This window comes from Microcaecilia unicolor, chromosome 1 (assembly GCF_901765095.1).
Source record: "Microcaecilia unicolor chromosome 1, aMicUni1.1, whole genome shotgun sequence".
NCBI lineage: Eukaryota > Metazoa > Chordata > Amphibia > Gymnophiona > Siphonopidae > Microcaecilia > Microcaecilia unicolor.
Window position 1 is genome coordinate 708,423,911 of NC_044031.1, and position 26,283 is coordinate 708,450,193.

The 26,283-nt window shown below is 45.5% G+C and overlaps 1 protein-coding gene across 5 annotated transcripts in view; it reads left to right on the forward strand.

Moving 5' to 3' along the window:
- The window catches only part of CCPG1 (cell cycle progression 1), a 172,612-nt gene that overhangs the window by 92,800 nt on the left and 53,529 nt on the right, over positions 1-26,283 (forward strand). For 3 of the 5 annotated variants that reach the window (XM_030189112.1, XM_030189116.1, XM_030189107.1), the window contains exons 7-10: positions 2,701-2,745; positions 3,038-3,286; positions 4,571-4,582; positions 17,085-17,206. In XM_030189112.1, the coding sequence (XP_030044972.1) occupies positions 2,701-2,745; positions 3,038-3,286; positions 4,571-4,582; positions 17,085-17,206 (428 nt within the window). The remainder of the gene's footprint in view (positions 1-2,700; positions 2,746-3,037; positions 3,287-4,570; positions 4,583-17,084; positions 17,207-26,283) is intronic. The other 2 variants (XM_030189121.1, XM_030189129.1) reach the window with 2 other exon arrangements.

Sequence of the window (26,283 nt, forward strand, 5' to 3'; positions counted from 1 at the left end):
GACCTGAATGAATAATTACCCAAGTAGCATTTCTAAAATAATGTGTCTTGGGGGAAATCGAAGGATCCATAGGAGATACATTCATCAGTGAGGTATTCAGGTCATTGTGCAAGAGCTGAGCAACTGTGATAAGGCCCTTCATTCACCTTGTGCAGGTAATGACATACAGATTTAAGTGGATTTGTTCACTTATAGCATTGAGTATGAGGGAGTTTTGGAGGCATTAAGGGGAGGATGGTACCTGGCGCATGTGCTCTAGAGTTGTGCATTAAGTACAGCTCTTGAGCACATGCCCAGAGCGCCAGAGGGAGGGGGAGAGGGAAGCAGGCACAGAACTACTTGCTGCTACCTGCACCCTGGAACGGAGCCTGCATCACCCTCCACACAACCGCAAGTAGAAAAAACTCCTTCCATAGAAGCTGTTGAGACAGCATTCACCGTAAAGGTCACACTCCTTATGCCTCAGAATTTTAGAACAAAATGGAGCTTCACACACATGATTAAAAGTCCTAACCTTGCACATTTTTTTCAGTATGTAGTGTGAAGATGTCAAACCCAAGGAACATTTGTTGATTTCCTAGTAGCTATACGGAAGGCAGACCAATCTCCCTATTCCTCCCCACAGCTTGGCACAACCCTAATGCCAGCTCTGAGCTGGCGTAGAGTTTGCCGCAGGAGGAGTGCTTCTTTGGCGCACTGCCCATTGAGCATTGGGGAGGGATAGGGAATTAGCTCATCAGCATGCATTTGCATTCTTGAGGTGCTATCCTTCAGTTTGCTTGCTATTCCCCATGGCGGGGGCCTTTAAGCATGGTGCGCTGGCATACGCAGCTGCTAGTCTGGCTCTAATGGCCTCTAGCACCCGCTTCTGCGCATCGGGCCTAAGAGTGTCTCTCCTAGATGTAACTCTCCCTGGGCTTTACGGTAAATATAATTCCTCAATTGATGGTATTGATACTTGTGATGGCATGGAAACCCACATTCCTGTCGAAGGTCAGTAAATGGCAACATCTCCCCCTCCTTCCAAATCTGCTGCAATGTGCGAAGGCCCAAGCCCTCTCACTGGTGATTCTGCTGATCCATTCTCTCCGGGGGAATTGAGGGGCAGAGCAAATGGCCATTTGCAAAAATATAGTCTATTAGGAAAAAAACTTGTCCCGTACTTCCCCCATACCATAAGATGACCCTGTATCAGGGGAGGAGCTGCCTTGGTGACCGCTAACAGATCCCGCTGTGGTAGCTAAGCAATAGCCCACAATGACCTTGAGGCTAGCTGTGTATGCTCCATATCTTTCCATGCCCTCTGCGGGCCCTGGAGCCAATCCGCCAAAATCTGAAGATGGTCTACCTGATAATATAAAAAGAAAAAAGGAACACCCATTGCCCTGTGCTGTCAACTTATACATGGCATTATGCTGGCGAGCATTTTCTCCAAATGTATGTGAGTACTTTACACTGCAAATCAGCAAAACATTTTGGGTGATGGGAGAGAGGCAGTGTCATAAGTAGAGTAATTTGGGAAGGAGCATCATTTTAACTGCTGATACGCAACCTATCCAAGAAAGATTGAGACCCTCCCATCTCTCTAGATCCACCAGAAGCTCACGAATCTTAGGCAGTAAATTTACTCTATAAAGGTCTTCCAGACATCGGGTCGGATTAATCCCCGGTATTGAATAAATTGAGAGGCCCAGCAAAAAGGAAAATGCTCACTAAACCTGAAAATTCAATGCTGCATTCATTTATGGCATTGAATTTCCAGGTTTGCAGAGCCAGCTAATACATAGCCGGTTAACTGTGAAATTCAGCACTTAACTGACTGAGGGTTACCACATAAAGATGGGACTGACTTTTATGTGGTCCTAATTTATGTAGTTAACCTAACCAGAAGTTCTGAATATCGCCACTTAACCGACCAAGTGCTGACTCCACCCCTCAGAATGCCCCCAAAATAGCCGGTTTTGAGTTCATCGCTACTTTAAGTGCCACTGAAAATAACTGAGCCCAGGACAGGCAATTTAACCGACCAGGAACCATTTCTGGCCGGTTAAATTGCATTGAATATCAACCCCCAAGTTTTTAGCAATGGTCAAAAGGGCAAATGACCTCTCAGTAATTCTGGTAGTTGGTTCCATAGGAACAGAGCCTTTCTACGAAAGTTAAATTTCCTTGTTGAGACCAGGTGACAGTCACAGATACTTTGCAAGGCCAGCCAACAACCCATTTATGGTCAGAGGTCAAGCAGGGGTGCAAGTAACATTGGTTTCCTGTCTGCTTTCATATTCAGTGTAAGACCTTAATTCTTACCTTTAGATCTCCTTGTTACGGCTGCCCATCTTATCTTTCTTCACTGACAGTTCCCTAGGAACCCACATGGACACATAGTTCCTTCCGTGACCATTGTTTGTTTATTCCTTCTCCTTGCAAGACCCGCCTAGAATCGACCAGGCACTCAGCATTTTTCTGCCTAGCATCTGCCTTATGGAATTCGTTTTCTTTGAATTTATGATCTGAACTAATTTATGCATGCTTTAGAGCCTTTCTGAAAATGTACTTATTCAGCAGGCATATGGAGGGCCTGGTATGGGCTTCGTGTGACTACAGTGCTGCCTCTGATTTTTATGTAGTGGTGTTTTTCTGAGTGATTGTCATACTTTCCTATGTTTAATGGATTTCTTTTTCATTTTCAATGTATTTTAGTTTTTGTAAACCACTTCGACCTACTTGCTAGAAGAATGCATTATAGTAAGTTCTTAATAAACAATAAGTGAGAATAGAGTCATCTAAATGTCCGAAAGATCTCTAATAATATTGAATACTATAGTTAATGTTTTGGATAATAATTTAAGTTGAATCAAAAGTCAATGGAGCTGAGTCAGTAATGGCATTTGCCCTCTCTCACCTGTGGCTACCTGTAATAATTGTAGCAGCCATATTTTGGTAGTCACCCCAGATAAATAAAATTACAATAATTCAGGTGGGAGGTGATGATGGTTCTACCTTGGTCTACTCTAAAGAGTTGTGTTTACTCTCTCAGTTGACCCACATCGAGCCAGTGCTGATGAGTCTAGCAATGATGAAGCCAGTGACCAGTCAGGCCCCACTCTCAAACGCCGGCGTGCTAAAAGGAGGACCGTGTCTGCATCTGACTCAGATGATCAACCTCCAGTAGAGCAAGATGTTCCGCAGCAGAAAGAGAAGCCCAGCAGGTTGAACAGCAAACTGAATAGCTGCATTATTCTTGCTCTGGTGATTGCTATCAGCATGGGTTTTGGCCATTTTCATGGTAAGTCACTGGACTAATTTGTGTGTGCTTTGTGAACCGTAAATGGCAACACCTAGTCCCTAGTATGTTGCTACAGATCTATCATGTGCTTTTGTCAATTCCTCGGGTTCTCTAGACTTTAGGAATGCTGACTTAACCGCGGTTTGCAAGACACAATGACTGCTTGTTAGTGTATTGTAGGCTATATTAAGCAAGGTTATCATCCTATCTCTCATTGTACAGGAGAGTCATATTCAGTGGTGTCTACTTTCTGTCTTGCCTCTGAGACAGAAGTAACCTTCTGGAGGTCTCCTGGGGGGTGGGGGTGGACCGTCGAGTAAATCTTTACTCCCCCAGGCAGAATTCCAGACAAGAAAAACTCTGTCTACTAAATAAGTATTAGACATAAATGTTTATTCAAATTGTCAAAGAAGCCAATCAGTAATTATTGAAATAGTAACAGATAAACTCCCAATACAGTATACAGTATGTAGCAAATAAAAACAGAGTTTTTCCTGGGAGCTGTCAATATGTCCACCTGCTAGTGAACACACTGAGGCTCGCCATCCTCACTTCTGTTTCCTCTTAAATACTTTTTCTTCCTTTTTTCGTTACCTTAATTATAATTACCCTTCCTACCTAATGAACATGCATCTTTCCAGAATATTCTGTTTCCTGTTATGATGACTCATGTTCCAACATGTTCCATGAAATTCTATCATTTATTTATTTTAAATTGACAGGGCCTGTCATGTTTATAAGCATAAGTTTTCATTAGATAATGGGTATGTTACCAAGTTACTACCCCCACCATTGTGCTATGGCTACAATTTTGCTCACACCCACTTACTTCTCCTTTTGATTGTTTATCTGGATACAGCAGATGTCCTCAGTCATAGGAGTCTCTATCTTAGTTGCTGACCAGCAACGTATCACAAGTTAGCATAGCATAGGCCAAATGTCAGACCACAGCCTTAGAAAGGTATTTTTCAGAAAAAGCACATTATAGCTCTCTTCAACTCTTAAGTTTGCTCCCAGCTCAAGAAAAGCAAAATAGCTAAAATAAAAACTATGGCCTCTATGATATACAGTGGCAAGAATGTTTTAGGGCAAAAGGGAGAAATTATAGGCAAATGCAGCTGACATCCTGCTTAAATAATGGACATCTGAAACTGCAATAGAAGAGTAACCTTTTAAATGTTACTTTGGATTGTAATGAATAAACTACAAAATATTTTCATGTTCTAAACGTGTTTTGCCTATGTTTGAGTTGCTAAGCATGTGAAAATAATTTTACTTTCCCAGGTAAACTTGGAGGTAAGAATCGTGAGTACCATATGGAGAATGCAAAGCTTTCAGTGTATGGATAGTGTGGTGATGTGAACTCTAATCTGAAAACAGTATTAATCCACACACAAAGCTTGGATGAGCCTCAGATCATCTCCTTTTAAAATAATGTAGTCTCCTCAAGCGACCTTAGCAAAGAAAGACAGTTCTGCTTAGTATTTTAATGTAAGCCTATCAGTGGTCTCTACTGGGAAATTTTCAATGAGATGTACTGGTGTTGCTTTTGGCACTGTATGCGAGTTTGGCTGTAGCTGAGCAGAATGGCTTGTTCTTAGATATGTACTGACCATCTCCAGATCATCTTGTGCCAATACCTGAACACTGTCCCCCTCTCCTCCTTGCAGCTTAGTAATCACTATCTCTCAGGCTGAGCAGAGTGGTTGAGGTGGAAGGAAATAGTTTACAGTGGTAAGAGGGAAGCTGGAAGAGACATAAACTGCTTATTTTTGGTAGTTCTCCGTGGACAGCAAGGGAATGCAGCCAAGCAAACAAGGATATTATCCCTGGCAGCTCTCTCATTGAAATGCAGTTATTCTCTAAAGTTCAAGAAAACCAACACAAGGGGCCTTTTGAACACTGGGGGATGTTTCTGTGCTGGTATCCAACCCCTGTTAGTGTTGCTCAGTTCATAAATGGACTGTCCATTCAAGAAGATGAGTCCAAGTAGTAGTGTTCCTTGAAAATTGTGGATTGACAATCATGTTACCACTTTCAAAAAAAAATATCTTAAAAATGATTAATTGATTCAGATGAAATTCCAGTATCATCTTAAGTAGAAATTTGGAATGTGTACATAATGCTTCTCTGTCAAGAAGAACTGAGTATACTAATTTGATGAAAGAGATTTCAGCATACTTGTTGGTGTCGAGCTTCAGAGTTATTCTCCAAGATCAAGCAGTCTTATTAATTCTCATAAGTGGGTGACGTCGACCCACGTTGCCCAGTTCGGAATTTACAAAAGTCTAATGAGAGCTTTGTGGAGCGCGAGACATGCTCCACCTCGCATGTGCGAGTGTCTTCCCACTTGCGAACTCGGGCTCGTTCTTTTTCCACCACAGTGAGGAGAGGACGTGGGTTTTTTTTTTCCCATCTCCTCACATCGCTTGGTTGTAGATACCTTTTTTGTTCCTTTCGGCTATTTTTCGTTCATTTTTTTTTTTTTTTCATCCTTTATTGTGTTCCTGTTGTGGAACCTACATCCTCTTATTTTTCCTTAAGTTCTTAGTTGTTTTGCTGAGTTTTAAGTTTTATTTTATTTTTTGTTGTCATCAGGCCACATTTAGGCCTTGACTTCTGCCGGGAACTTTCCTTTTCTTTTTTGCCGTGCCTTGTCCCTTTTTCAGGCACCATCACTTCGTTTAATTTAGCCGAGAAAGTTTTTCCTTCCATGTCCACGAAGAATCCCAGTGGCTTCAAGCGCTGTACCCGTTGCAATTGGACAGTCTCCTGGAAAGATACTCGTTCTTGGTGTCTACAGTGTCTTGGGCCCAACTATAGCCCCGCTAATTGTGTCCTCTGTCTTTGCATTAAGAAGAGAACCCGGGTTTCCAGAGATGAATGAGAGAGGATTTTTGGAGCCAAGTTCGGTTCCTCAACTTTGGCATTGACGTCGAGCATCGGTAAGCATGGCTGCTGCTAGACCTTTAGACAGGGGGGGTCACGTGATGCCTGCTACCTGAACAGCAGCAAGGGAGAGCGGCTCCTCGAAGAACCTGCCAAAATCAGCTAAATATCTCAGATTAACTTCAGTACAAGGACCCCTGGACTAACTTGAGCTTGCATCTTGCTGTCTGGTTTCTGGCCAGCACTTGAGGGTTTTGGTCGAGGCATGTCCACGAGGATGCAGTGAAGAGTGAAGCAACCTCAGAGGAAGGGCTTGAACAAGATGGCGGAGGTACAGCCGGCGTAGAATCTAATACCCATGCAGGCACCTGAATGGGTGCAGGAGATCTCTTGCTTGGTTTCCGCAGCATTAGAGGACCAACTTTCTAAGTTGCAGTCGGCGGTTGATGGAATTAATGAAAAATTTGATTCTCACGCATGCTGGTTATTGGAAGTGGAGCAGCGGGTGTCAGCGGGAGAGGAGGAAGCGAGGGCCATGGCGTCTCAACTAACTCTGCTTCAGAAGGAAGAGGAAGAACTGTGTGATCGCATAGAAGAGCAAGAGAACCGAAATAGGAGGAATAATCTGAGAGTTATTGGTCTACCGGAAGCAGTGATGGACAAAAAACTTTACCAATTCTTTGACACGTGTCTCCCAGAGCGTTTGGGCCTTCTGGATGGTGAGAGAGCACGTTTTGCTGTGATTGCGCGCATCAGATAGGCACACAGGGCGAACCCAATGCCTTAGCAATGCCTCGAACAGCGATTGCCCATTTCACCAATTGGCAGGTGAAGGAGCAATTACTAAAGGTTTACCGCGCTCAGACATCAATGGAATATGACAGGCACCGGCTGCTCCTGTTCAATGATTATTCGACGAGAGTGGCCTTGATGCGCAAGGCCATGGCACCTATGTGCACGGCGCTGCACAACAAGGGAATACGGTTTGCGTTGCTTTACTCCGCCAAACTACGAGTTTGGCATGGAGGCCAAATGATTCTTACACAGGAGTCTGTAGAGACGAAGAAATTCTTGGACAATATCAATAAGGACAGTGGACCCGGAGTACAGGACACCCCTTGATTACATTTTGCTACTGGGTTCTTTACATGCGACTGAAGGCCTCATACAGTGCGATCTTCATGGGAGGGAGAGGGGAGGGAGGGGGGATAGAGGGATGGGGAGGGGCTGAATGGGGTTGTATGTTGTTGTGTTTGTATGTATAAGGTATGTCTGAGGGTGAAAGTTGGTGCATGGGGGGAGGGGCGAGAGGAGCGGAAACAGGGCATGAGTCTACAAGGGGCATTTCAGGACTTCCGGTGGGAGGGAAGGGGAAGATCATTGCCCCCCTCGTGCTTTCTCAGTATTTTAGAGCCTATATTATCAGTTCCTGAGAGTCAGGTGCGACTCGATGGGTCAGGCTGGGAGGCCCACGGGTTTACATTGATATGTGCACACACTGTTTGCTGTACCTTTTCTGCCTGTGATGGTTAAATTGAAAATAATAACTTTAAATGTTGATGGTATACAGTCTCCTGTAAAAAGGACTAAGATTTTATCCTGGTTGAAAAAAGAAGGGGCTGATGTAGCATACATACAGGAAACTCACTTATCAGCAATAGAGCACCAAAAACTAAAGAAAGGATGGGTGGGGGAGGTGGTGTTTTTTTTTTTGTACAATAGCCGGCAGAGAGGGGTAGCTATTTTAATACACAAGCAATTACCCTTTCACACTCACAAAATTGTGCAGGACAAAGAGGGTAGATTTGTGCTCCTCCTTGATGAGCTTTGGGGATACCACATCCTCCTCTGCAATGTTTATGGCCCAAATACCTAGTCTCATAAAATTTTTTCTGATTTAGTGGCTGCAATAGTGCCCTACACTAACTACCACGTCATAATGGGGGGTGACTTCAATGTGTTGGCGGATCCGTCGATTGATTGTAAGGTGCCCACGGCTAGAGATAGGGGGTCAGACGCTAAAGGTGTTAATTTCTTATCCTCTCGGCTAGATGTAGTAGATGTATGGAGGGTTTTGCACCCTCATGATGTTGAGTATACTTTCTTCTCTCACCCCCATAATGTTTACTGTAGGCTCGACTATCTTCTTTTGGCCTGGTCCCTGTGCCCACGGGCTGCTGAGTCTTGTATAATTGATACTACATTCTTTTGTTCCTTTGTTCCTTTGTTGATGACCCGGGGGAGAGGGTGTGGAAATTTTCCCCCTCTCTGTATAATGACAAGACCTTTTGGTTATATTTAAGAGAAAAATGGTTGGAGTACCAGACTCATAATAGCACACCGGGGGTGAGTCCTGGCACTTATTGGGAAGCCTCCAAGGCAGTTATGCGGGGCCATATTAGCCATATTATTTCCTATACCTCTGCCTTGAGGAAAAGGAGGGAGGCGGATCTCCTGTGTCTCTCGCAGGAATATCAACAACTACGTAGGCAGCATGTGCATCACATTACTAACACTATAAAGCAACAACTAATGCAGGTCAGGAAACAATTATCTTATTGCATCAAAGAGCGGAGAGGGATATTTACCTTCAGGGTTTTAAACTGTTTAAATGGGGCAACAAGACTGATAAACTACTAGCCAACTTAGTGAGGCCTCCCCATAGGAGACAGGTCATTACCTCTATCAAAGATGAAAAGGGGCAAAAATATACCTCAGAAACTCAAATCAGGGAGCAGTTTGTAAAGTTTTATAGTTCTCTTTATCAGGCAAGGGAATTTAGTGCGGAAGCATGCAAGGTTTTTTGTTTTTTCCGCAATTACTACTACTACTACTATTTAGCATTTCTATAGCGCTACAGTCCATAACGGACTGGGAAGTTAGCTAGGGCATTAAAGCCTTGAAATTGACCAAAGCTCCAGGACCTGATGGCTATGGCCAGGAATATATATTTTAATTTTAATCTTTATTCATATTCAGATATACATTTACATAATATAAATGCAGGAAAATATTAGTAAATTAAACATACCAAGTAAATAGTTTTAAATGGAAAAATACTTCAAATTTTGTCCACTATTTAAATTCAAGATACAAGGAAAAAAAAATACAAGAAAATCAGAAAACATCTGTTACATAGAATGAGGAAATAGAGCACACTACGGATCAGCGGTTTCAGCTATCTATGGGAGCAACTAAGGTCGTCCCGACCACGCCTCTTTCTTTAACAGTAATAAATTGCAACAGTTTTGCGGGATCAAAAAATACATAGTGTACAGAGTTTAAGGAAATTAAACATCTACATGAGAATTTCAAGGAGAAAGTGGCTCCTAAAGCCAAAGTTCGCGATCTTAAGGCTATAAATTCCTTTCTTCTTCTCTGAGTAGACCTACTCAAATCAGGAAACACCTGTATCTTAGAACCGCAAAATTGTTGTGCAATATGTCTAAAATATAGCCTTAGTATATTATTTCTATCGGTTTCGAAGGCGAAAGTAACCAACAAAGTTGTACGCTCAGTAATAATCTCCAATGAAGATTCCAGCATAGCAGTCAGATTTTTATCTAAGTTTGGAGAAACATTGGAGTTTTTAACACCAGTAACATAGTACGCTTTCACAACAGGGGGAACTAAGTCTGGCGAAAGCCCTAAGACGTCCAGGAAATATGTTCGCAACATCTCTGTTGGAGAAATCATCGGAGACTTCAGAAAGTTCAAAAATCTTAGGTTATTTCGCCTTAGTAAGTTCTCAAGATATTCAACTTTGTTATTCATCTTGTCCTTATCAACCAAAACAGTTGCAATAGTACTTTGAAGTTTTTTAATTTCAAAATCATGCGACTCACTTGTCTTCTCTAGTTTTTCCGCCTTCTTCGCCAAAAAAGAATATCTGTTGTTTAACTTCGGCTATTTCCACTTTAAAAGCATTAGAAGATTGAAGCAGGGTCAAATTTAACGCCTGAATCGCATCCCATAACATCTCCATTGTAACAACGGCCAGTCTTTTCTGTCCATCGAGACTCTCCGCCGGAGTCACCAGAATGGGGGATGGTGAGGAAACTGCCTCACTTAAACTCCCTCGCGCTGACACATTTTCTGGGGTAGAAAACCCAGCAGGGCCTCCTATGACTTCCAGGCCTTCCGTCTGGAGTTCTCGTGCTGGGCTTGCTCTTTCGCCGGGTCTGGGTGGCGCTGTTTGTGGAGGCGGACTCAAGGACGCCGTCTCCAAGCTAAAGTCTCTCTGCTGGACTGGAGACCCAACCAAGATCGGATCGTGTGTTCTTTGCGGCTGTGCGCAAAACGTCTCCAACGTTGTCTGACGAAGGGCGGGAGTACCTCCGGGGCTAGAGGAGGCCTTCGCCCCGGTCTTCCCCTTTCGCTTCACCATTTCTGGTGAAAAGGCCGCTCCGCATTATTCAACGGAGGGATGAAAGCGCTCACGCTGCACCTTCCCTCACGGACGCCATCTTGAGGCTGTCTATGGCCCGGAATATTAACGCATTTTATCAGAGCTGGTAGTAGCACCCTTAAGAGCAATGTTTAATAGGTTGGGGTAGGAAGGTTTGGGTCTCTATCAGAACCTGGTGCACATAGTCCTTATACCAAATCTGGGGAAGAACCCAGCACAAGTAGGATCCTATAGGCCCATTTCGCTTTTAAATCAAGATGTTAAACTATTAGCGGCTATTTTGGCCAGACGTCTCAATGCGGTGGTATCCACCTTGGTGCATGAAGATCAAGTGGGCTTTGTGTCTGGCTGATATCCATCTATGAATCTACTTAGGGCCTTGCTGGCCATTCAAGAGCATAGGGGGAAGGGAGGACTGGGGGCCATAGTGGGTTTAGATATGGGGAAAGCTTTCGATAGCATATCATGGCAGTACCTTTTTTGGGTCCTGGAGCGTTTTGATTTTGGGGGAACCTTTGTAGCTTGGATTTTCGCTCTTCACACATCTCCTAAGGCGCAGTTGTTGGTAAATAGTAAACTTACATAGTTTTTCCGTGCAGAGAGGTATGTGGCAGAGGTGTCCCCTTTCTCCACTGCTTTTCTTACTAGCTATAGAGCCCTTGGCTTCAATAATCAGGGGGAGTGACCGCATACAGGTTATACTGGTGGGGAACAGGGAAATACGTATCAATCTCTTTGCAGATGATATCTTCTTGTACCTAGCGCATGCCCCTTGAGGCCTGCCGGAGGTATTGTCTTTGGTGCGGGCCTTCGGAGATCTATCAGGGATGAGGGTTAATTGTTCCAAATCAGAACTTCTTCCTCTGTCTGGACGCGCTGAGGAGTCTTGGTTTTCCTCATCACTTATCCCACCTGTTAAAGGCTTGATGCGCTATCTGGGTATATATCTCAGTACTAATCCAATCTTATTTTATAAGTACAATGTCCTAGATCCCATAGATAAAATCAGGAGGCTATGTGTTACTTGGAGGGACTTACCGCTTTCATTGATGGGCAGAGTAGCCTTAGTGAAAATGATACTTTTGCCTAAGCTATTATACCCTTTACAGGCTGCTCCTGTCTGGGTGTTAAGGAAAGATGAACGTCTCTTTAGATCCCTGATTTGCTCTTTTATCTGGAGACAGAGGGGGTGAGAATAGAGTATTAGAAGTTAATCTTAGATAAAAACCTTGGAGGCATGGGCTTTCCAGACCTACGCTTATATAACATTGCGGCCCTGCTGTGCTTCATCTCCAAGGGATAATGGGGATATGCCGTTTTTCCCCTCCAGGATGGGTGGCGGAGTGGAGCAGCCCTATGTCATTTATTAATCTCTTGAATACCCCACATGGGACCTCCTCTGGGGTTGCATCTAAGTTGGGTTTTCTCCGCCCTCTGCGTAGGGCGTGGTGTTGGTGGAGGGGGCGTCAGGGTCATTTCTCCTGATGCCTCGCCTTTTATGACTCTAGTGGGAAATAATGCCTTTCCAGCGGGTATGGGCTGTTCAGAATTTCGGAGCTGGAACAGTGCAGGCTGTACACGTATTGGGCAGTTGCTGTCTGAGAGAGGGGACTCCTTTCTCACTTTCGCCCAGGTCAAGGATAAATGGGGGTTTTCAAATCGCCATATGTTATTATATCTGCAGGTATGACACGGCTTGGACATATGGAGACCTAGACACTATTCTCCTTTTTTTTACCTGCTTCAATGAATAGGCTTTCCATTTGGTACAAGATCTTGAAATTGACTCTACCATTAGGTGGGTTAGAGACATTGACACAGCAATGGAATAGGGACTTGGGCACTGAATTTACACACACACAGGTCAGCGCACTCTTTTCCACACTTTACGGAATGACCAAATCAGCAGAGTTACATTTGTACCCCGCGCTTTCCCACTCATGGCAGGAAGTGCAATATAAAATAATACATAGAACACACATGACTAGGGCAGAAGGGGCTAAATTGGGTCTGTGGGAAAGTGACTGTTGTCTGCGATGTCATACTGGAAGGGGAACTCTTGTTCACAACTTTTTGGAATGTCCTGCGCTCTCCTTGTGGAACAAGATTTTTTCTCTGCTTAACAAGGTTGTCCAGAGGGAGGTGAATTGGGATTATGCTGCTCTGCTTCTTCATACTCAACACTTAACTCAGCCCCAGAGGCGCTTTCTGTATATGTCTCTATTGCTGGTCCGGAAAACTATTTTGCAGTTCTGGATCTCCCCAGATCCGGTGCCATATGATGGATGGACAGCGAAATTGTGAGAAACCCAGCTTTACTCTAAGTCCCTCAAAATGGATAATAGATCATATGCCCTGTTGTGGACGCGTTGTTTGGAATTGCGTAAAAATTAAGGGGGGAGGGATTGATGTCTGACGTTTGAGTGGATGAATGAGGGTTGAAAGTGGCTGTCTGATGTGGTTTTGACATAGATGGAAGTGTGCTAATGGAATGTCTTGGGTCAGGAAGTATTGTTTATTCTAAAAGTCAATGCAGAGGTATCTATTTCAGTGCTGGTTTTTCCATGCAGAGAGGTTGCAAGGCATACTTATTGCTGTAGTTGTTGTTTATGTTTGATATTGTTTTGTACCAAGCTTAATTGTACTGCTGGACAGTCTGTATTGACATTCAAGAAAAAAAAAAGACCTTTAGACACTTTGAGCAGTGAAGCATCAAGTGGGTCTCCATCTGCCTCGAGGCCTCCTGCTGTGCAGGACCCCGGGGACCGTCCATCGTTGGACCTGACCCCGAGGCGATGTGTGGATTTGACGTCGTCCTCGTCGACACCAGGGAGCCTCGGTGACATGCTTTGGACGAAGGCCAAGAAGCATCGTCATTGGTCGCCCTCAATGCATAGTACCGGGAGCTCCGGGGTATCGAAAGATTCAGCACCTGAGAAGCATAGGTACCAGGAGGACCGCTCCCCCTCCATACTGGAGGTACCGATGCGTCAGTCTCCACAGCCAAGACCCTGCTCCTGTATCAACCCCGGCAGTTCTGCAACCTGCTTCCTGAGCTTCTGGATAGTCTCATGCAATGGTGTGTATCGGCATGAGGGGTGCTTGCGCCTACTCTGCTTCCCATTGTGGCCCCGCTTGTCCCTCAGCCTGCGGTGTGGTCTCTGATGCCACATGTGGCCCTGGTGTCGACTGCCACCCAAGCTGGCAATCCGATGTCGGTGGAGGAATCTTCACCGGAGTCGAGGTGGGAGCCGACTTCTCAACACCGTTCTTGAGGACGTGGCTTCTCCACATCGAGGCAGGTTCTGTCTCAACACTCCCATGGTGGTGGAATCCGCTCTCAAAAGAGCCAGGAGTTCCTGGGACTATTCCTCGGAACCCCCCAGGCAGAGAAGCTAGTATCCTGGATTCTTTTGGGAGGAAGATATACCAGGCTGCAATGCTCATTTCTTGAATACAATCATACCAGCTCTTAATGAGCGTTCATTTGCGAAACTTGGTGCGCATATTGTCTGCCTGGCTGAGACGCTCCCTCCTGAACAGGCTGAGTCAGTTCAACAGTTGGTCAAGCAGCACAAGGCATGTCAAAAGTTCTTGGCCAGGGGCACTTACAATCCAGGATCTCTACTCAAAGGCTCATGATTTATGTATTTATTTTATTTTTTATTTTTGTTACATTTGTACCCCGCGCTTTCCCACTCATGGCAGGCTCAATGCGGCTTACATATACAGGTACTTATTTGTACCTGGGGCAATGGAGGGTTAAGTGACTTGCCCAGAGTCACAAGGAGCTGCCCGTGCCTGAAGTGGGAATTGAACTCGGTTCCCCAAGACCAGAGTCCACCACCCTATAACCACTAGGCCACTCCATCATCGGTCTAGAATAATTTGCAAATTTCTGTAACTTCAAATTTTTATTACAAATTCTTAATCTAAATGATTTAATTACACAATTGAAAGACTGCATACTGTACACTTATTTTAGTCTCAGCAAATTATGAGCGTGGGACCCCATAGCTGACAGAACTAATGTTGGAATCCTGGCTGGGTTTGTGCCCTATGCTTGAGATGGTGACTGTCCCTTTAAGAGCACTATGCTTCTTTTTGGATTTTTGTTCACAGCAGCAGATTTACCAGAGTTGTTCTCTGAGAAGAGCTCTGAATATATTGTTGCTATGGGCAGGGGAACTTGGAGAAAAACTTGGCTTGTCTGTGGTTTAACTGCTTTTGAACTGCCTCTTGCCAAGGCTTTTAAGAAAAGTGACTGTGGCTGCTGCTTTATATGTTTTCATAGTAAGCTCTGCAGGTACCAGAAGTGATCCTCTGGAGTAGTAGCATCTGAGCCAGTACTCACCATTGATAGCAAAAATAGCCGAAATTTTTTTTTGTTGTTTTCCTTAATGTGGGAACTGTCACAAAATGTTCACTGAATCAAAAGAAACTAAGCTGCATACTCAGGAGGCTCTTCACATGAACGTTGCAGTAAGGGGAGAAGATTTCTTATCATAGTACTTTTGAAAGGGTCTTTCTCCTTTCACAAAATTAAAGCAATCTTATATTGACTAGAGTGCACAAGACAGTAGATTCTTTGAGTGTGATTAGGGAATTTGCTTTATTTTAAGCAACATTGGGATGATTTTCAGATAGCCCACGAGACCTTCGAGGTAACTTTCAAAGGGAAGCGTCCCCGGTAAAGGCTGCAAACTCCCTGTGCTTACATTACTGGACAGTCTGGTGCTACCCCACCTCTTTCTTCCTGCACTAGAGGGGCAGTTTGCTGAAAGCACACAAATACCTGAAAAGTCCTGAAAATGTTTTGAGAGCCTAGGCCTCAAAGGCACAAAGATACACATGTTGTACCTATGTGCCTTTTGTAAAATTGCCTCCCTGAAAGCTCGCACATAGATTTACATCTCCTCTGAGGCAGGTATACGTTTGTGAGTGTGTGTGCAAAAATTCACATATTTTGCCAGTCCTACCCCCTACTATACCCACCTAGGAACGCCTGTCCATTTATAGCCTATGTACTGTGTTTTCTGAGTGCCTGTTTTTTTGCATGTATCCCTCTGAGCAATTTTATAAGCACCCACTTGAGCCTGTAAAATGATGTTCTCCTAACATAAGTTAAATATAACATTAACCTCATGTATTTGCGATAAGTGTGCTTGTAGCTTGAACATTCCTGCTACTGGGAAAGTATTATGATTTGAACGCTCAAAGATCTTGCTCTAAAAGTATGAAATGTGGCTTGATGCTAGCAGGTAGAGGGTTATATAAGCTCTTTAATACTGAAGCCTCCATTCTGTTCACTCGGACAGAAGGTAACTTCAGAAAGGATAGCTTATGGAGCCTGTAGGCAGATGCTAAATTCTCCTGTTTGCATTTTGTATGCTGTACTGATTTGCTTCTTGGTATCGTAATCAACATTGTTTCCTTTTACCTTGGTTTGGCAATTCCCTCCTTCCTCTCCCCCCCAATTATTGAGCCCATGACAGAGGTTTTTTTGTTTGTTTTTGTTTATTTTTGGTGGGGGTATTCTGATGCCAGCTATGTGGGCAAAAAAAAAAAAATGTTCAGTGGCTGTATCCAGATAATGGCTGCTGCTGAATGTCTGGATAAGCAAGCTGTAGAATTATCCAGATAGTGACAGTATTCAGCTACTCTCCAGATGACATATCCAGGTAGCATTTAGGATAGGGTATCTGTTTTCTTAAGCTATCCGGATCGTGGCACTGAAGATTGCCACTATCCGGATAACTTGCGTCTCCACCCTGACTAAACTCCTGGTCTACTATTCAGAGGGTGCTGTTGAATACCTTTCTCAGTGGCATTTCTCCCTGAATAAATGCCGTTAACCATCAGCCCTCTGTTTATTCTTGCCTGCAAGGCCTTTTTTCCTGGTTCCTTGTGATGCACCTGCATTCATTGTATTAATTCAGCTATCCTTTCGTATATAAGTAAAGAGTCAAAATCGGAGATAGGGCTGCCACATGAAGCCAAGCAAACGATTTATTGTATAAAATCAAATATAAACCGAGATAACATTCCCCCTCCCCCTTTTTTTTTAGGGGAAAATGTTATCTTGAATATAAACTGGCTTCAGTGGCTCCTCTTAGGTGTAGGCTTCTAGTATTTGGTGACAATCCAAGCTTGTTGCATTGAAATGGCTCTCGTCTGCACCTGACTGATCACCATGGAAGCTGCTGTCTTTCAGCCCAGACTTGCCACATTGGTGGCAGCTGAGTTTGAACTCCCCACAATGGAGGCTGCTCTCTTCCAGCCAGGGACAATAGCAGATGCCAGATGACAAATTTTAGGCACCTGGGAATTTTCCTTCCCTATGTATGGTAGGTCAAGTAGAACAGTCAGAGAGAAGAGAATAAAGTTTATTTTCAGAAGCTGAGACTCTGCTTTAATTTGTTAAGCTAGATTTTAAGATTGATGCATTAGACATTTGGAAATGAATGCTGATTCATAGGACCTTGGTATTTCTTTTTTTAGGCACAATTCAGATTCAAGAACGTCAAAAGCAGGTGGAAAAGATTCATGAGGATGAGCTGAATGATATGAAAGATGACCTTTTTCAGTGCCAGAGGGAACAGGAAGAAACAGTAAACCACAAGGTATCGAGTCATTTAACCTCTTTTTCAAAGGCCTTTTATTAATGCCTACAAATTACTGTTTTTAGGAGGTCATTTTAGAAGCCTTGTGTGACATTTGCATATGTAAACTGGGATATGTATAGATATAAATACCAATTTTATAATGCTGTTGTTTACATGCTGTAAAGTTTCAGAAAAAGCTCTAACTTCTCCAAAATACTGCAGCAAAACTTATATTTCATTCCCCAAAATATAATCACTCTACTCCTTTGCTGCTTAAATTGCATTGGCTACCTATAAAACATCAAATTCTTATAAAAATTTTGTTGGTTTTTAAATACCATTTTTATTAGGATGGCACTTGGCTATATGCTTCACTAGTTAGTGTGAGGCCTTTACGCTCTTATGATTCTTTAATGTTACATTTCCCTACTTTTTACAAATGGGCTTACAAAGCCCATGTTTGGGATTGTGACCTGGTGGGCTCTTCATTGGTGCATTATTATTCTGCACCTTCAGTTTGTCACTCAATTTTATTTGGCCATGATTATGGGGGTTGCAGGCACAAAAAGATTAATAAGCACTCCTTTTAAAGAATGTTTTCTAGTTCTTTTTTTATATCAAGCTACAGTAGAGTCCCAATTTTCTGACCTTCGGATATCTGGCGTTCTGGATTATCAGACAACCCTTAATCGGACCCCTCCATCACGAACAGGATTAGATGCCCCTTCTGCCCCCTTCCTGGGTGGTCTAGTGGTGAAGTTGGGGCAGGAGCAATCCCCGAGTGCTCCTGCCCATGCCAGCTCTACTTTCAAAATGGCGTTGAGCATTGATAGTGAGGCTAGAAGCAATTCAGCCTATCCTGGAGGCCCATGTACTCTCTGCAGGCCTCAAGGGTCATTGGAGTTGGTGTACATTGTACAGTGTTGATTTCTAGCCTACCACATGAAAGGAAAAAGTCTCCCCCTGTTCTCTTCTTTGATCTTGTAAGAGAGATGGCTAAGTCTGCCCCATTTGAGTTGGAAACTGCGTATGAGCCTAGGGCTGAGACATTGGACATCCCCCAGTTTGAAAATCCATCAAAAGAGGTTGTGACAGTGCTCCCTCCCCCTCCTCTGTACAGCAGGTGTACAAGGTTGATTTTTATGTATAGAGTCCAAAAGGCTTTGGGATTTGAGAAGCTTCATCTTCCTGACAATTCCATGGTGGTTGAATCTGCTTTCAAAAGGGCCAGGAGGGTCCTTAATAATTTGTCCTTGCCAAACAAAAGCTTTCCCCTGAATAGAAGTCTTTACAGCCTTCTGCGGGGTGACTCCCAGATAGAGAGTTGCACGGGGACAGAAATGCGACCCATCCCCGCCCGTCCCCACCGGAATCAAACCCATTGCCGCTCATCCCTGCCAGAATCTAACCCATCCCCGTGAGTAATCTCCTCCATCCCCGCCCGTCCCCATAAAAAAGGAAGTATAAAGTACTGAGTGGAGTGGACAGGGGGCACACAATGCAGAGTAATTCATTTAAAACGAATCAGAGAAAATATTTCTTCACTCATTAATATACTGAATCTTAGAAAAAGGGCAATAAATAAAACAAACTGAAGTTTTTTCCACACTAAAATAGAGAGAATTATTGGTCACCCAAACAGCAAAATGCCCTCAACAAAAGAAACAAGTGGGTATGCTAATGCTTTAGCTGCAGTAAAACAGCTCACAAACAGCCGGTTCCCACCATGAGAGAAATAAACTGCCTATCAAACATATAAATGGCGAGTAACCGTACTCACTCGCAAATGCGCAGTAGAGACTTCCCTCTCTGTCCCGGCCCCGCGTCAATACGTGATGACGGGGGCGGGACAGAGAGGGAAACTGCGCGAAGCCGCCGACATCGCTACCGCTCCCCCCCCCCGAGGTTGCTGCCACCGCTCCCCCCCCCCCCCCGAGGTCGCTGCCGCCGCCCCCCTCCACCTGGCCCGAGCACTCTCTTCGGTATTGAACTTACATCGGCGAAACGCAGAACAGCTGAGCTCCCGTCGGCCTTCCTTCCCTGCCTGTGTCCCGCCGTTGCCGATGTTACGTTACACGAGGGCGGGACACAGGCAGAGAAGGAAGGCCAATGGGAGCTCAGCTGATCTGCGTGCTGCCTGCGTTTTGCCGATGTAAGTTCAATACCGAAGAGAGGGGCCAGGTGCAGGGGTGGTGGCGGCGACTCCGGGGGGGGGGGGACCGGTAGCGGCGACCTCGGGGGGGAGGGGCAGCGGCGAGGGGAGGGGGCCTTGCCAAAACCCCATACTAGCCCGTTTTTAACGAGCTCAACGGCTAGTACACATATAAAAAATAAAAATAGTCAGCTGAGCTCACCTCTGTGCAGTTCTCTTCTGTGGATACCGAGGTCTGACAAAATCTCCTTCACGTGTTGAACATGAGTTGAGACAGAGAGAGACCCGGGTGAAAACGTGCAAGTGCTTGTCAAGGACGTCCTTTTTTTTTTTAGATTATGGATGAAGGACGCCTAAGTGTTAGGCGCTCAAGTCCCACCTTCGCTATGCCTCCAACACCCCCTTGAAATTTGGCCATCCCTGCGATGGAGCAGTTAAGGACGCCCAAAATGGACGTTTCTCCGAGAAGGACATCCACGCCTTTGCTATGCCCGACAACCCCTTGAAATTTGGCCCCCCCCCCCCCTGCGATGAAGCAGGTAAGGACGCCCAAAATGGACGTTTCTCCAAGAAGGACATCCACGCCTTTGCTGTGCCTCTAACACCCCCTTGGTATTTGGCCACCCCCTTGGTATTTGGCCATCCCTGCGATGGAGCAGTTAAGGACACCTAAAATGGACGTTTCTCAGAGCACATCCACGCCTTTGCTCTGCTTGACACCCCCCTTGGTATTTGGCCGTCCCTGCGACGGGGCAGTTGAGGGCGTCCTTCTTTTCGCACTGGAGAGCTTGGTTTCTGCCCACTAAAAGAAAGGTACGTGCGCGCGTCCCCACGGGAATCCCGCCAGAACATCCTCCATCCCCACGGGGAATCCCGCATATTTATTTCTGTCCCCGCAGCACTCCCGCTGACCCGGAGGGGATTCCCGCTGGATCCCCGCAAACCCCGTTCCTATGCAGACCTCTACTCCCAGGTCCACTCCGATCCACTCAGGGCCTCCGCTCTAGGTGCCGTGTGGGCATTTTTCTCTTTACATTTATTTTTCTCCCAGTTACTACTTATGGCTCCAGTACACTTTTTCTTCTTGATAACTGTCCCTTCCTAATTTTTCTCTTTACATTTATTTTTCTCCCAGTTACTACTTATGGCTCCAGTACACTTTTCTTCTTGGTAACTGTCCCTTCCTAATTAAACCACTGTACACTGCAGGAACACATTGTCCACCCTCTGTATTCATCATCTCACCACCTCTTTTTTTCATCTTCCTTTTTCTCAGCTCTCAACCTTGAACATTTGCTTCCTTCCATTCATCCATCTCCTTTCTATCTGAGTACATTTCGCCTTCGTCATTGTCGTCGTACCTCTCCTATTCTTCTCCGTACTCTGTTGCTCCTGCTCTCAGCTGGGGACATTAATCCCAATCCTGGTCCTCCACATCAGCTCTCATCCTATTTGTGCAGGTCACACCGTGATATCTCCAATCTAATTTCTTTTCCTCTCCTCCCCACTCCTTCTCTGCCTTTCTCTTGTGCTCTGTGGAATGCCTGCTCTGTCTGTAACAAACTTTCCTACTACATCCATGATCTCTTTATCTCATGTACTCTCCATCTGCTTGCCCTAACTGAAACTTGGCTTTACCCTGAAGATTCTGCTTCAGTCGTGGCCCTATGCCATGGAGGTTATCTTTTCTCCCATACTCCTCGCCCGGTTGGCCGCGGAGGTGGTGTCGGGCTACTACTTTCACCCTCTTGTAGATTTCAACCTCTTCTTCTACCTCAGTCTCACTGTTTTTCTTCCTTCGAAGTCCACTCCATCCGTCTATTTGCTCCTCTGCCTCTCCGAGTAGCAGTCATTTATCGCCCCCTTGATAAGTCCCTTTCTTCCTTTCTCACTGACTCTGATGCTTGGCTTTCCTTCTTTCTTGAACTTTCATCTCCTTCCTTCATTCTGGGAGATTTTAACATTCATGCTAATGATCCCTCTGACTCTTATACTTCACAGTTTCTTGATTTAACATCCTCTTTCAATCTTCAACTGTGCTCCACTGCCCCCACTCACCAGAATGGCCACTGTCGTGATCTTATCCTCTTCTCAAACTGCTCACTCTCCAGTTTCTGTGCCTCAACTCATCCCCTCTCTGACCATCATCTGATAACTTTCACACTTAAACACCCTCCTCCCTAGTCCTTTCCAATCTTAACCAGTACATTTAGGAATCTTCAGGCTATTGACCCTTCTACTCTGTCCTCCAGTGTTTCAAATCTCTTCTCTACCACTATGTTATCCAAGTCTGTCAATAAGGCTGTCTCTTCCTATTATACTATTCTCTCCTCTGCTCTGGATACTCTCGCTCCTCCCATTCTGTGTTCTGTAAAACGTACCAAACCCCAGCCTTGGCTGGCCTCTAGAATCTGCTGCTTATGTTCCTGTGCCCGCTCTGCCGAACGCGTTTGGCTGAAATCCTATGCCCTGACTTCATACATTTCAAATTCTTTCAGACCTCCTTCCAGTCTGCTCTTTTACTTGCCAAACAGGACTATTACATCCAGTTGACAAATTCTCTTGGCTCAAACCCTCGACGTCTCTTTGCCACACTGAACTGTCTCCTCAAAGTGCCTTCACTTTCCCCCCAGACTCTGGCTGAGTTTTTTTATGATAAGGTTCACAAGATTAAACTTGAATTCTCAACCAGGTCACCTCCACCTCTCCTTCCCTTAGTCCATTCTCTCAACCCTCCAACCCCTGCCTCCTTTTCTTCCTTTTCTGAAATCACTGAAGAGGAAACTACACATCTTATTTCCTCCTCAAAACTAACTACCTGTTCCTCTGATCCTATTCCCACCCATCTACTTAACACTGTCTCTCCTACTGTCATCCCTTTTATCTGTCATATCCTCAATCTTTCACTGTCCACTGCGACTGTTCCTGATGCTTTCAAACATGCCGTAGTCACACCACTCCTTAAAAAACCTTCATTGGACTCTGCCTGGCCTTCCAACTCTCGCCCCGTCTCCCTTTCATATCCAAGATACTTGAACGTGCTGTTCACCGCTGTTGCCTTGACTTTCTTTCATCTCAAGCTATTCTTAATTCACTTCAATCTGGCTTTTGCCTCCTTCATTCAACTGAAACAGCACTTGCTAAAGTCTCCAGGCCAGATCCAAAGGTCTGTATTCTATCCTCATCCTTCTCGATCTATCTGCTGCTTTTGACACTGTTGATCACAGCCTACTCCTTGATATGCTGTCCTCACTTGGATTTCAGGGCTCTGTTCTTTCTGGTTTTCTTCTTATCTCTCCCACCGTACCTTTAGTGTATACTCTAGTGCAGTGATGGCGAACCTATGGCACACGTGCCAGAGAGGGCACGCAGAGCCCTCTATTGGCACTTGCGCCGTCGCCTCAGCCAGTTCTAGCCGCCCCGCCCTCCGAGCACCAGGGCTCACCTCCGAATAAAAGTCATACCTGGTCGGGGTTAAGGCGGCATCGGCAGAAGTAGTGAAAAGCGTGCTGACTCGGCGCGCCTTCAGCCTTCCCTTCTGTCTCTCAAGCTCTGATCCCGCCCTCATTTCCTGTTTCCGCAAGGGCAGGATCAAAGAGCTTGAGAATCAGAAGGGAAGGCTGAAGGCGCGCCGAGACAGCACGCTTTTCACTACTGCTGCTGCCGCCGCCGCCTTAACCCCGACCAGGTATGACTTTTAAATTTCGGAGGGGGGGCCTTGGTACTCGGACGGAGGGAGGACGGGCTGCTCTTGAAAAGCTTTTGTCTTTGACGCCATTGGTTTTCCTTGTCAGACCAGCCTCCATGTAGGGTTGCTAGTGTGTTTTCACTATGACAGCACTGCAGGATTAAATAAAACACCGTTCCGTTTGTGGGGCACAAAGATTGGCTACCACAGTAGTAGGAAAATGCTGATAGGAGAAAGTCATTGAATGAGCAGCATTCTGGTTCCTCCCTGGACCTGGGAGAGAGGGGAGGGGGGACCCTAGCCCTGGGAGGGAGAGGGGAGGGGGGATCCTGGCCCTGGAACTGGGAGGGAGAGGGGACCCTGTGGAACTCAGAGGGAGGGGGGATCCTGTTGAACTGGGAGGGAGGGGATGAGGGAGGGGGAATGGCACTTTGCAATAAATAATTAGATTTTGGGTTGCTGTTTGGGCACTTGGTCTCTGAAAGGTTCGCCATCACTGCTCTAGTGGATCCTCCTCTACTTCTATCCCACTGTCAGTTGGTGTACCTCAGGGATCTGTCCTGGGACCTCCTCTTTTCTCCATCTATACTTCTTCCCTTGGTACTCTGATCTCATTCCATGGTTTTCAGTATCATCTTTACGCTGATGACTCCCAGATCTACCTCTCCACACCAGAAATCTCAGCCGAAATCCAGGCCAAAGTATCAGCCTGCCTGTCTGACATTGCTGCCTGGATGTCTCAGCGCCATCTGAAACTAAACATGACCAAGACTGAGCCTCTCATCTTTCCCCCTAAACCAACCTCTCCCCCTCCCCCATTCTCTATTTCTGTGGATAACACTCTCATCCTTCCCGTCTCATCAGCTCGTAACCTTGGGGTCATCTTCGACTCCTCCCTCTCCTCTGCACATATTCAACAGACTTCTAAAACCTGTCGTTTCTTTCTCTATAATATCACCAAAATTTGCCCTTTCCTTTCTGAGCACACTACCAAAACCCTCATCCACACTCTTATCACCTCTTGCTTAGACTACTGCAACTTGCTTCTCACAGGTCTCCCACTTAGCCATCTCTCTCCTCTTCAATCTGTTCAAAATTCTGCTGCACGACTAATATTCCGCCAGTGTCGTTATGTTCATATTAGCCCTCTCCTCAAGTCACTTCACTGGCTTCCTATCCGTTTCTGTATACAGTTCAAACTCCTCTTATTGACCTATAAGTGCATTCACTCTGCAGCTCCTCAGTACCTCTCCACTCTCATCTCTCCCTACATTCCTCCCCGGGAACTCCGTTCACTGGGTAAATCTCTCTTATCTGCACCCTTCTCCTCCACTGCTAACTCCAGACTCCGTTCCTTTTATCTTGCTGCACCATATGGCTGGAATAGACTTCCTGAGCTGGTGCGTCAAGCTCCATCTCTGGCCGTCTTCAAATCTAAGCTAAAAGCCCACCTTTTTTATGCTGCTTTTAACTCCTACCCCTTATTCACTTGTTCAGAACCCTTATTTTATCATCCTAACTTTAATATTCCCTTATCTCTTGTTTGTCTGTCCTAATTAGATTGTAAACTCTGTCGAGCAGGGGCTTCGTGTTCAAGTGTACAGCGCTGCGTACGTCTAGTAGCGCTTTAGAAATGATTAGTAGTAGTAGTAGTAGTAAGTCTTCTGCATGGAGTCTTCGAGGCTGTTTGCTAACCAATTGGATAGCCACAGCCACCACTGAGTCACAATGAGTGATGCCCTCACCCTCTTTGTAATTTCAGATCAAGTTATAGGGAACATCTGCCAGATAGGCAGCCCACCCATGAGACACATGACCTCTGAGGACTCCAGAAGCTGCGAAACACAACTCAGGAGCATCTGAGCCACATGATCACTTGGCTGCCTGTACCCCAAGCCTGCTTGAGCATGTGTGTTCATTTACCAGTTATGGAGTCTTTAAGAGCAATGCCCCATCCACTGGGATGGCCATTTGCTTTGTGACTGCTGCCACTGATGTATCCACCCTAGGCATATAAAAGAAGGAATTCAGTTCCGTAACTGGAAACAGATACAATTTGCTCATGACCTTGGTGCCTCAGAGAACCATGTCTAATATCTCCCACTCTACAAGCACTGTGTAGCAGAGGGAATTATAGATGGATAAAGTCAGTGGGGGGCCTCAAGTGGCAATTAATGAGGCAGCATCACCCCTGCCCTTCTTTCCTTCCCCAATCCCCTTCCCTGAATTTACCTTTTCTTTTCTTGTTTTTTAAAGGCGGTGGAAGCAATTTCTGTAGGCTGCCCTGCCCCCAGTCCCAGTCTCTTCTTTCTACTGAGGCCCACCTCCGAGGAAACAGGAAATTACATTAGAGAGGCGGGCCATCCCCAGTAAAGAGAAAGGGCTGGGACTGGCGGCAGGGCAGCCTATGGAAATTGCTGCTGCCACAGCCTTTTGGAAAAACAAGAAAAGAAAAGGTAAATTTGGGAAAGGAAGGGGGGGGGGAGATGTCAGATCGTGGCTGGATGAGGGGGGGGGGGGGGGAGATAGGGAAGTGGCCAGAGCGGCAGATTGTCGGGCCACCTGTGGAAAAAAAAGTTCTTGTATAGCACCACAGCCCCTCCAAATTAAGGTTTCCTGCATCATTCTTCACTTGATCCTGAATCCAAGATGCCAGTCATTTGGGTAATTGAGGAAGCCAGTTCTCTCCTGAAAAGGTGTATGACCAGCTGCTTGTCTCTCTGTAGTAATTCACCTTCCTTGGAAGACATGCTGCCCAAAATGCTCCTGACATCTTCTAAGTTCTCTATCAAAATCCTCTGGAGAAACAGAAGGGCCCAAGTCTCCCCAGCTTGAATGCCATACGCACTGATCTCCACATTCTTTTAGAAGCAGGTTCATCTCTAGAGCACACTGCCAAGCCTTCGCATTCTAAGCCCTGTCTCAGTTCCCCAGGTCTCTACGTGGCATAGAAGGCCTGGTGCATGACCAGGACCAATGGGGGAAGGGGGAGGAAAAATGATTGGGCAGTGTGCTCTCAACCTGAGCATTCGGCCACCATGGACCCCTCACCTTCTGGGGTGAGCACTGGGGCTACCAGTCCTGAAGTCTGCAGAGAAGTGCTCACTGTCAGGCATGCTCAGAAGTGGGAAGAGTAGCAGAGCCCACCAAATGGCTACTTCTTCTTAGGGGCAGAAGCTACATGAACACTCTGGGAATCAACACTGAAATTGGCAGCAGCGTTTTGATCCAAATCTCCTGCTGCCACCGCCTCCT